Source organism: Nesoenas mayeri, assembly GCF_963082525.1.
Source record: "Nesoenas mayeri genome assembly, chromosome: 2".
NCBI classification, from domain to species: Eukaryota; Metazoa; Chordata; class Aves; order Columbiformes; family Columbidae; genus Nesoenas; species Nesoenas mayeri.
The window spans coordinates 5,547,828-5,559,450 of record NC_137543.1 but is presented as its reverse complement, the minus strand read 5'-3'; the positions used below and the strand labels follow the sequence as shown (position 1 = coordinate 5,559,450).

The following is an 11,623-nucleotide window of genomic DNA, read 5'->3' as shown; positions in this document are numbered from 1 at the left end:
TCTTACTGAAACGTTTATTAAGATCGAACTTGAGAACAACAGATCGAAACACAACGTCTTGTGGAGTCGAGGATTTCTAAATTGATTTTTTTCTATGCGTAAATGAAACAAAAAATAGTCAAGATTATACAAAAAAGAACAGAAAGTGCGGAACACAATGAAACAGTTCTCATGCAACAAACCTCTTTTGAACCTTTGAACAGAAAATAAGCTCGACAGTGTAGAAATAAAAACCCATACATACATTATGCCGTCTACGCACTCAAACATTCATCTGTGACATTTCTTTATCCCTTTTTCCTCATAAAACTTAACGTTATGTGTTTAACACATGCTTATAAACATTGCTAAACTCAGCAAGAGCTATTATAGTGCCCCAACTTAATAAGTTGATAAAAAAGTAGTTGTCATATGGCCAGTTCACAAAGGAACTAAATATTCTCTCTTTTTTTTTTTTAATCTTTTTTTAATTTTCTTTTATTTTTTCCCCCACTATGAGATACCTATATGCCGCTTTCTATTCATACGAGGCGTTTAAAACAAGCTGGTCATTTGGCTACCGAAAGGGCTTCGTGTTCATGTTACATCAGAAAAATAATGAGGAATACTGGGAACTGCCAATTTGTTGAGAGAAAAGTGGGTTTGGGGGGGCGCTCTCCTACAATTTGGCTGTCGCTGAGGTCTGGATACATCAGAGGGTTCTTGGTTTGGTTAAATGCTCCTTGAGCTTCACCCTCAGCTTCAAAATGTAAGAAAAAGTAGGTTGGAGCTCATCAAATTGAACCATGTCCTGGGTTTTTCAGGACGTGATCTTAGTTCATAATGAATAGAAAAGCAGGAACGTCTTCCTGAGTGGCCAGGCAGATGTTAACACGACATTCCAAAAAGGTAATTGAGCCTTTTTGTGATGATTTAACCCAATTTCCTACCTGCCCGGGCCTTGAAAACAAAAGGTTGGTTGATATTTGTGCCGACGGCTCCTTCTGGATGCAACATGAGAACCAGAAAACTTTGGGTAGCTCTGCTTGTTAAAAAATGACCATTTCGGACGCACTTTACAAACGTTCAGCTTTGTCGTTTAAGGAAGAAGAACAGCAAGAGGACTCTCTGTAACCATAAAGTTTCTGCAAAGAAAAATAAAATTTGGTATATTTCTTCTACACAGTCATTAATAACATTTCTGTGCAACATTTGGTGTTCGTTACATTTATTTGGCCTATTGCAAAGGAAACGAGGACAAAAACAGCTGCAAAGAAAACCAGCTTCTCTTTCACAATAGATACTTCAGATGCCGAAGCTGCTACATGTGCTTGGAATATCATGCAGGAGTTTGCTTATTTATTTAAATAAAATACATATTTATAGCTGAGCTCATCTCGCATGGGACTACGAGGAGGGAAACCTGGAAGAACTCAGTTGAAAATATCGAGTACAGTGACGACGAGCGCAACATTTTGGCCCGAGCAGCGTGTGTATCAACGTATATACACACAGACACGTATAGAAACGCACGCGCCTCAAATAAACCCGAAGTCGGGGCGGGCGGACGCGTTTGTGATGATGAGACTGAAGTTTTAACGAGGTACATGGCGATAATCGCTGTTGTTACCGCTGCCGTTCCAAGTGCCGGGGGGACTTGAGAGGGGAATGAGAAAGACCCAACCCCGGATTTCAAAGACAAACTCACACATCGTGGGGTTCTCCTGTTATTTCATAGCCTGGAAAGAAGCTCCAAGCCAAAGGGGAAAAGGACGCAGCGTGTTTTGGGATTCTGGATTTACTGCCTTCCTCCCTTCCGATGATGAACAACCCGCGTCTTTCCGTGAGCGCTCACCGCCAGATTCCTATTATTAAAAGGCTATTTAAGGTAATAAATCTCTATGAAAGTCTAACCAGCAGGAAGAGAAACATTCCTAAGAAATTATTGCTTCTGGAGTCTCCAATTGCCATCCGGGATCTGAGCGGACTCTTGCAATAACCCAATGGTACAAAACCCAATGCGTCAAGCTTGAGCTTCTCTGCTCGCACGTGAAATATTTCTAGATGCGTGGTGCTCGACAATCTGAGCGCTGATGGTTTTTCATGGTCACCAGGAGGACTGTAGAATTGTCAAATTGTTTACAGTATAGAGCAAAATGGGATAAACCCACTAAACCTTCCGCCGGCTGTGGGAAAGGTCCAAAGAGCTGGAGCGCGCGGGATGAATTTGACTCTACAGTAATACCGACAAACAGAAGATTCTTGTTGCAAGGGATAAAATAAACCCCCTTCAACTCTTCCCACAACACAAAAACGCATAAAATCAGCACAAAAAAAAAGAATCATGCCCGTATCAAAAAATAAGGGGCACGTGAAGAAATAAATCGTTGCCTGGTCTACCCTGAGAAGTGCCGGGAATGGAATGAAAACTCCAACTGGAGAAAAAGCAGCGGCCGCGTGGTGGTTTCGCTTCGCCAGGGGCTTCCCCGACTTAATTCTTCTGGCAAGACTACAAATAGCTCAGCGTTTACAATGGGTAATTATTTCCTTTGGCTTTACAGGGGAGTGAAACGGAGCTTCCTGCTGCAAGGCAGCGTGCATGTTCACGTGTTACGGAGAATAATTAAACAGCGTCATTAAACGGCCCCGTAAAACGCCCTCAATGCGGATTTTAACATGCAGTTCTCTTCCCTCTTCGCTGCCAGACCTCGGTCGCCTCAATGATGCTGTGAGAAAGGAATTCTGCCTTGCAAAGGTGCTACGTGGAGTAACGGGGATTTGAACCCACGCTGAGCCGCAAAGATCGTGGGGAAAAGGAGTTTAAACTGTGAAAGAACCTTCGCAGAAATAGAGATGAAAATAAGGAGCGCTTGCCAGCATTTGTTTAACCAAAAGGAGCTTCAAAATTCAAATATGAAAATGTCTAACTCAGTGTGTATGATATTTTACATGAATGCCAGTTATAGGGTGAAATGCAACTCATCTCCGCTATATATGAACGTCAGCAGAATATATAAAATGTCATTGAGATGATAAAGTTCACGGCAGAAGTTCAAAGTATTTCTCACGACTGATTTCTTCCATAAAGTCTCATGTTCTTCAGTAGTATCATTCCCCTGTCTGAACACAGTTCACAGTATGTGTTCTAAACTAAAAAAATAGTCACCTTAAAGGAAAATAAAAGACTTTCTCAGACACTTGAAGAGGAAAATAACAACCAAGCTAAGTCCTGGGCCAAGTTTTGAGGCAGCAAAACTCTCCCGACGAGCTGTGATGTGTCTGGTTTTGCACATGGCGCGGCCCCGAGGTCCGTGTGAAAGGAGCGAATAGCGTCGCAAACGCTTCTTTACGAGACGACAAATGGAAGTTTGGCTTCTAAAGTAGCTTGAAAAGGATCTCTGAGCTTTGGCCGCCCGTAGATCCAAACGCTGTTTGAAATCGGGTTCATACGACTCTTCACATTAAATAAATGTCTTTGCGCTGCGGCTACGTCCTGAATCAAGGGGAGGGGGATACGGAGGTTGCGCCGATGACATCGGTACAGCAGCTCCAGCCCCAAATTCCTCCAACGCAGGGACTGGAATTGCAACGTACGCCCAGTGGATTGGAATTTCAGGCCTAAAAAACTGTTTCAGACGCAGATTTTTACGCACCCAGATCATACCATAAAATGATGGAGGTTTTACCTTGTACGGACGCCGCGTCTTTCCCTCGGCTGCCGCGTTCCCAGCCGGGAGGTGAAAGGATGCTGAAAAGTGCAATTAATGAACTAATTCCTTTCCCTACCAAAGAGAATCCTCACGCCCCCTCCCACCGAGCCGACCCCACGGCAGCTTCATCCAGAGATGATGTTTATAACACCAAGAAAATTAATTACAAATCAAACTATATCCTGTAGCAATTTCGCTAACGAAAACGTGAGGTCTAAAACGAATGGTAAAGAGCTGTCAGACCGGTAATATCGCGCTTACGAGAAACAAAACGGTTCCGTGTCTTGGCGTTTGATTCGGCTGTTACACTAGTGACATCTGAAATGTTTAGACAAAAATAATAGCAAGAGACTATAAGATAGCTTCCATTTTCAGTTAGGTTAAAAACAGCCCCAAACTTCATTTTTCTAACTGCTAATTGTATACACTGCGAGTCTCATGCAGATTAATAAAACTTACTCGAAACCTAAATGTATTCTTAATAAAAAAAGTGTTCAGAAATGACATGTCTAAGTTGTAGAGAAAGCGATTAGCATCAGACTACCTGTTCAAACCTATTTGAAGGACTAGAGAATTTCATTTACATTTTTGCACGAAACTGCCTTTTCTTCTGTCATTTTAGCTACAAAGTAGTGAAGATCCTAATTTGTTTTCCTGGAAAAAAATAATAATAATATAATAATTCAAAAGAAAAAAGAAGCTCTCGATGGTGCACCTGCACTCGCTGGAATGTGGGTGAAGAAGAATCGATGGCCTCACACGGCGGATTCGCTCTCGGGCCCCGAGGCGGCAGCTCCTTTCCGCGTGAGCTTCAGCACCGTCGGCTTCTCGGCCGGCTCGGGAGGACCTAAACCTTTCTGTTCTTCCTTCGGCTCTTCGTTGACTTCGGGGTAAATCACCAAGAAGGTGGCCGTCAAAAAACCCAGGAAGGATCCCACCGAAGCCACCACGGGGATGACTCGGACGGTGCCGACTACGTCCACCACGCCGCCCAGCGCCGAGGCCACCAGGATCTGCGAGATGTAAACCTGGCAGGACAGGATGGCGCAGTCGATGCCGAATCCGCGCTTGGAGTTGCCGGGGCTGTGGTGAATGTACTGGGTAGAAAAGATGAGGAACACGTTAAGAGGGAAAACAATTAAACACTAATATTCCTTCTACGTGGTCAACTTAACGCCATCCTTGTGCATTAGAGACTATACATGGCCAAAGCCTCTTCTATTTATCAACAACCTCCTCTTATCAACAGCCTCCTCATCTACTTATCAACATCCTCCTCATTTACTTATTAACATCCTGAACTGAACTGAGGTTTTTAAACTCAGATTGGCCATGGCACTTAGTGCCATGATCTAATAAACGGACTAGAGTTGGACCAAGGGTTGGACTCGATGATCTCTGAGGTCTTTTCCAGCCCAGTCGATTCTGTGATTCTGTGATCCTCCTCATCTTACACTAAAAGGCAGATATTTAATTAGCTCCAAGATTAAGTTTTGTAAAGAAAAAAAATTTACATGATTTTTGTGATTATAAAAAGGGAATCCTCTTCCCAATCCCAGTGCAGAAATGTGTTGAGAGAAATGATCATCTTGCGATTTGTATCTGAATTCTACGGTGCTAAATAGTGGAAAGTAAATTGGTCCTTGTTTCCAGAACCAGTTTGCTTTATATCTCCCCAAACTTCTACCTGTATTTCTAGACTCAGCTCAGTATCCAAGAACCTGAGTAATGCTAATATAACATGACACAAACATAGAATCATGTCAGTTGGAAAAGACCTTCAGGATCATCAAGTCCAACAATAACCTAACCCATGTCCCTAAGAACCTCATCTAAACGCCTTTTCAACCCCTCCAGGGATGGTGACTCCACAGTAGCAACAACCAGGTGTATAATAAATACTCCAATAATTATTTCATCTCTCTCCATCTACCATATGCAGCCAAATCCTTTTATACCTCAGCACAGGGCAAAGCAATCGTGACCCCGCTGAGCCAATTGATGCTAATACCATCTGATTGAAGTGGCAGCTCTTGCTATTTACGATCAAGGACAAATCTGTGCTTTGGCGCACAGCCCAACAAAGCAGGTATCTCAAATCACGGGATTTAATAAACCCATTTTGCCACTGTGATCTTCAGAGAAATGGGAATACTAGGCCTCGATTCAAATATTCCACCTACCTGCTTAATATCGTGGTATTGGCCCAAAAGCGCGTAGGGGCAGTAGGAGATACTCATGGAGACGATTCCCATCGTGCTGATCATGATCATGGTGACGTACACGTTGGGGAACATGGCCATGACCGCAGTGCCCAGAGAAAAACCCAGCGTGCCCAGGATGTAGATCACTTTTATACTAAGGTCGTAGTTGTCCAAGTATTTCTGCAACAAGGCTGCGGAGATCGAGAATAAAACATCGATATCAGTTTAGCTGGTGAAGCTTTTGACGTGGTCGTGACAATTTCAGAGTGTATTCCAAGCCAAAATTGTCTGGTTTATCTGTTAGCAGAGGACACAAAAGACTTTTGGACATATATATTTTTGATTTTAAAAACATCCTTTGCAAAAACCCTCTTATATACACTTGAATCCTCTAACAAGCGTAATTTTAATTTCCTAATGAGCGGCTAAGTGCCCGTCAATATCCTTTGACAGCATTTTGTGCTTTACGCCACTTACCAATCTGCTCCCAATTCCCACCTCTACATTTGGAGGAATTTTTTAATATTGATTCTTAAATCCCCCCCTTACGGCCACATGAAACGCTTTTCCAAAACACCCTTCACCCCAAACAAGGAGGTGGACGCTAACTGAATAAACCCTATTTTTACCTCGCAAATACACGTCCGAAGTGCGTTCCGATTGTGCCGAGACTCTTACCTGAGCAAACAGCAGCAGTAGCAGCATAAATCACCAGTCCCCAGCATCCCATCTGAACTCCAGCGTTATAGGCCTGTAATTCGGTGGAGTTAAAAGGGGCCTGCAACAAAAGAACACACACAAAGCTGTTTTCTTGTAACGAGCGAACCTCAGAAACGAGTCATTACAAGCATGTCTGCCAACGGTGATGGTTCCCTTACTTTTGGATCGCCCTGGAAGATGACCTGTCCCATGAAATCCGTATAGAACACGGCTTCAGCAATGATGGAAAACCACGTCAGGAGGTGACAGACGCAGAGTCTCAGCAGCTCCTTCGGCATCTTCAGCATCGACAACCACAGGAGCCTGACCGTGGTCTCGGTTTCCCCCTCTTCGCTCTCGGTGTCGCCGCTGGAATTCGTGGTGCCGCTCTGGTTCCTGTGCCTGTACCTCTGCCGCTGCCGCTTCTGCATGTCATAGATGTCGTTCATGCTGCGCGAGGACTTGATCAAGACGATGGCGTTGGCCCGACGAAAGCGGTAGCGGTGCGAGCCTATTTTGCCGTAGTAGGAGAAGGTGTAAGACGGTTGACGGTAGAACATGTGCCGCCGTCTTCGCATGGAGTTCGAAGTGCTAGATTGCTTCATGCCTATCCTAGCGTGCCCGTTGAGGAACTCTTTTGGTAGGGAGCCGTTCTCGTTTGGGCCTTTGTCCTCATTGAGGCGATTATCAAGCAACATTTCCTCCTCCTTCTCGTTGTCCCTGAGGAAAACAGACAAGTGGTTGAGTTTGGACTTCATGGTCTCCTGGCTTGTGTTGTGGGGAGTGTTCGGATACGAAGCGTCCTGAAAAATGGAGGGTTCGATGTCGTGGAGAAAAAGCAGCTCCGATTCGATTTCCAACGTAGCGTCGGGCATGTGCAGAACCGAGTCGCTCTTACTTCTTACAATGTTCACGTCGAGGAACTCCATATTGAGATCGTGCTCTGACTGAACCTCATCGTGGAACATCGAGGCCCCGTAGGGCTCCTCCTCATTAATTACATTCAGTCGATTTAAAGGGGGGAGGCTACTGCTGAATTTGACACTGGAAAGCGTGTCTCCTTCATCATCAATCCTGTCCTGCTGAGGGTTATACTGCTCTTCTTCAATGCTAAAAAGGTGGAGAGCAACGGAGACAGAGAAAATAATGGCTGCAAAGAAGAAAAGGACTTGCTCTTGAGATTTAAAAATACTACCCAAGAAGGTCTGTGTCCAGTCCAGCCCTCCTAACATATAACCGATTGCTCCTCCAAGACCTGTGGAAGAGAAAAAATGAGAAGTGAGGCCAGGAAGAATCAATTTGATCACAACTTGGCTCATCAGGAAGACTTAACAGTCGCTAAAATCATCTGGACTAATTCCATACCAGCTGAAAACGCGTGGATGTTAAGGGCCATGTCTTGTTCTTCGCTGTCCACCACGTCCAACAGGTAGGCCCGGATCGGCCCTTCTGTTGCATCAGCGCAAAAGTCCAACACCACGACACCGAGCACCGTGAGGACGATACCGATGGGCTGCTTGTCCGGGACGTCGCCGATAGCCAGACCTGGGGGAAAAGGGACGAGGAATCTGAGCACGTCATTCAAAAAGGGAAAAGCGCTACGAGCAGAAGAGAAAAGGCAGTCAACACGCTCACTGGAAACATTTCTTTACAGACTAAAATGACAATTTTGACTCTTTGACACAGCTTCACGTGGGACAAAGATGATGATTTTTATATTTCTAAGGCTGACGTTTATTTTTCAAAATGTTCTTTTTCAAGTATCCCTTAAACCTTTGAGAGCCTTGGGTGTTATTTCATGCTCCTCACATGCATTTTCCTTCAAATGGGGCCTGTTTTATTCAATATATTCATCAATGACTTGGACGAGGGAACAGAGTGACTGTCAGCAAGTTTGCTGGTGACACCAAGCTGGGAGGAGTGGCTGACACGGCAGAGGCTGTGCTGCCATCAGAGACCTGGACAGGATGGAGAGCTGGGCGGGGAAACATTGAATGAAATAGAACAAGGGCAAGCGTAGAGTCTTGAATCTGGGCAGGAACAACCCCAGGTTCCAATGTAAGTTGGGGAATGACCTATTAGAGAGCAGTGTAGGGGAAAGGGACCTGGGGGTCCTGGGGACAGCAGGGTGACCATGAGCCAGCACTGGGCCCTTGTGGCCAGGAAGCCAATGGTACCTGGGGTGGATGAGAAGGGGGTGGTCAGTAGGTCAGAGAGGTTCTCCTGCCCCTCTGCTCTGCCCTGGGGAGACCACACCTGGAATATTGTGTCCAGTTGTGGTCCCTCAGTTCCAGCAGGACAGGGAACTGCTGGAGAGAGTCCAGCGCAGGGCAACAAAGATGCTGAAGGGAGTGGAGCATCTCCCGTGTGAGGAAAGGCTGAGGGAGCTGGGGCTCTGGAGCTGGACAAGAGGACACTGAGGGGTGACCTCATTCATGGTTACAGATATATAAAGGGTGAGTGTCAGGAGGATGGAGCCAGGCTCTTCTCGGGGACAACCGATGATAGGACAAGGGGCAATGGGTTCAAACTGGAACACAGGAGGTTCCACTTAAATGTGAGAAGAAACTTGTTCCTGGTGAGGGTGGCAGAGCCTGGCCCAGGCTGCCCAGGGGGGTTGTGGAGTCTCCTTCTGTGCAGACATTCCAACCCGCCTGGACACCTTCCTGTGTAACCTCATCTGGGTGTTCCTGCTCCATGGGGGGATTGCACTGGATGAGCTTTCCAGGTCCCTTCAACCCCTGACATTCTGGGATTCTCTGAAATGCTGAAGACTGTTTTTCTAAAAGATGAGAACACCCAAACCCAAACCTTTAAAGGTCCCTTCCAACCCAAACTATCCTACGATACCTCATCTATCTGTTACAGGTAAATACATTTCTGACACAGAGATTAACATGTAACGGTTGCTGCACAACAGTATAAAGCATAATATAACCCCCTCACCTCCCTCTTTGCTTTTCTTAAACATTTGTGTTTTCTAGATAAATTTTAGAAGCAAAACTTTTGAAGATGCAGCAACACAAAGGTATTTGGCATTGCAAGAAACATCAGTCAGCTTCTGTTGCTAGCAAGGGCTGAAATGCTTTTTGTCTACAGAGGAAAAAGGCAGCATTAATGTCTATAGAACAGCTGGAGAATTCTTCAAGCAATAAGACACGACATAAGCGTGAATTACTTCAATTGGAGAGATTTAAACATTACGCGTGCAGGACTCTGATCAAACCATTAGCGTAACTGATGAAAATGCCCGTGGAAAGAGATGAACTGGCTAAGCCACCAAAAAGTCACCTAAATCTCAAGTGCTACGATTCCTGCATATTCTATCCTCATTTCTACCAAGTCCTCTGAATGCTAAAGAAGTTTCTACGTGTTCCACGCTCGGCTGAATCCTATAGGAGAACAAAATGGTGCCAGAGCTTTAGATTTCTTGGAAACCTGAAGAGAAAAGGAGTTGAATAAGATGGATACGCAGCTGTTCTCCCGGGATGTGGTTGTATCACTATGAGGATTATAAATCTCCTTTATAGCATATTCTTGTGCTTCTTGTTCCCCTCCCGATGACTCCGAGTGCAAGGTTATGAAAAAGGGTGAGATATAACGAGCACCTTGTGTTTTTGCAGCATCTCCTGCTAATTGAAGTGAGGATTGCAAGGAACTGGAGACGAAATGTGAACATAAAATGGGAAGATAGACAATGAAAGTGTACAGGGTCCATCTAGAAGAAAATCGGGTTACAAATGAGGCCTTTTCCTGCAAACTGCCGGACACCCCCTTTTGCAAGAGCCTGGTAAGCAACGTCTTTCCTCTCTACAAAGTGACACAAGTCACCATTTCCAAAAGTTCCATTAAAAAGAGACTAAATTACTGCATCATATTGCGCATCTGCTCTAAATAGTAGATCAAGTGCTGCCTTACGCTGATGAAAATTGAATGTTGGTGGCAAATCTCTGCCTTGTAGTCCAGAATGGGTTTAGAGGAGACCACGGAATGAGGGATAGTGGTGGTTATAGCTTTCAGAAGAGGGTATTTGTTCAAAATCTACCACCAGAACATGCCAGGAATGGCTGCAGCAAGCACAGGGCTCACTTTGCGCTGTGGTGCAATAACCTCTGTGTTTCAAAGAAGTTTCATTGGCCTGGAGTAGCTGGAAAGTAGCAGTGGAGTACCTGGAAAGCGCAGGTTTTCTAGAAAACTACATTATACTGTGTATCAAAAAATTAGAAAAAAATCAGTGTTTTCTGCTGATTTATTACAAATAAACCTATAAAGTGCGTGTGAGCTTTGCTTGGCAGCATCAATCCCCACTGACCTAAACCAATAAGAGTTTCCTATCAATGAAAATCCGGTGCGAGGGCTGCAATTAACATCTTGCACACATCTGGATGAGGAGGAGCGAGTCTTGGAAATACAAAGTACAATTGATACCGTATGTCAGCGATTCGAATAATCAACACTTATTGCTTGGGTGAATTAAGAAAAAAACATAAGCTAAATATCATTCATCTGAACAGTCTGTGGTTTGTAGAAGATTAAAAAGCATCATATGGCAGCCCAATCTGGCTTTAAAAATTGAAAATGCTGAGTTAAGGTGACGTTCCACGCGTTTCCCTCAATAGTAAAGCTGTTTCACAATAGAGCTGCGTCTGACCCCCCCACTAAGAAAATAAGAGGGGCAAGAGGATATTTATAGGTGCAAAGTTCCTTTCGTTTCCATCGGTACAACAGCCATGTGAACACTTCCCCACATGTTCTTGCTGTCACCTCTCACACTAAATTCACAAAGAGATTGGAGATCGTAGATTAAGTTCAGTAGTAAACTATGTTCAAGGGAAACTATTTTTACCAGCTTGATGGGGGCTCGGGAAAACTTATTTTCCCACATAATTTTGGATAAACAAATATTAACTGTGTTCTGGGCTTTTTCAATACCGGGGCTAAGAAAAGCACGAGAAAAAGTGAAAAGATAATTTTTGAAATAATGCTGGAAACAGGATGTGTTGCCAGATACGCATTAAAGGGAGAACGGAT

The 11,623-nt window shown here is 44.5% G+C and overlaps 1 protein-coding gene across 2 annotated transcripts in view; it reads right to left on the bottom strand.

Annotated features, from left to right (window-relative positions):
* SLC45A4 (solute carrier family 45 member 4) overlaps positions 1 to 11,623 on the bottom strand; it is a 66,217-nt gene continuing 54,594 nt past the window's right edge. Inside the window, exons 4-9 of one of the 2 annotated variants that reach the window (XM_080340379.1) lie at positions 7,958 to 8,137; positions 6,772 to 7,847; positions 6,572 to 6,671; positions 5,873 to 6,084; positions 4,405 to 4,786; positions 1 to 3,727 (exon numbers count right to left, since the gene is read on the bottom strand). In XM_080340379.1, coding sequence (XP_080196505.1) covers positions 4,445 to 4,786; positions 5,873 to 6,084; positions 6,572 to 6,671; positions 6,772 to 7,847; positions 7,958 to 8,137 — 1,910 coding nt within the window. In that variant the 3' untranslated portion in view covers positions 1 to 3,727; positions 4,405 to 4,444. Of the gene's footprint in view, positions 3,728 to 3,806; positions 4,008 to 4,404; positions 4,787 to 5,872; positions 6,085 to 6,571; positions 6,672 to 6,771; positions 7,848 to 7,957; positions 8,138 to 11,623 lie in introns of those variants that run through there. The other variant, XM_080340380.1, reaches the window with a different exon arrangement.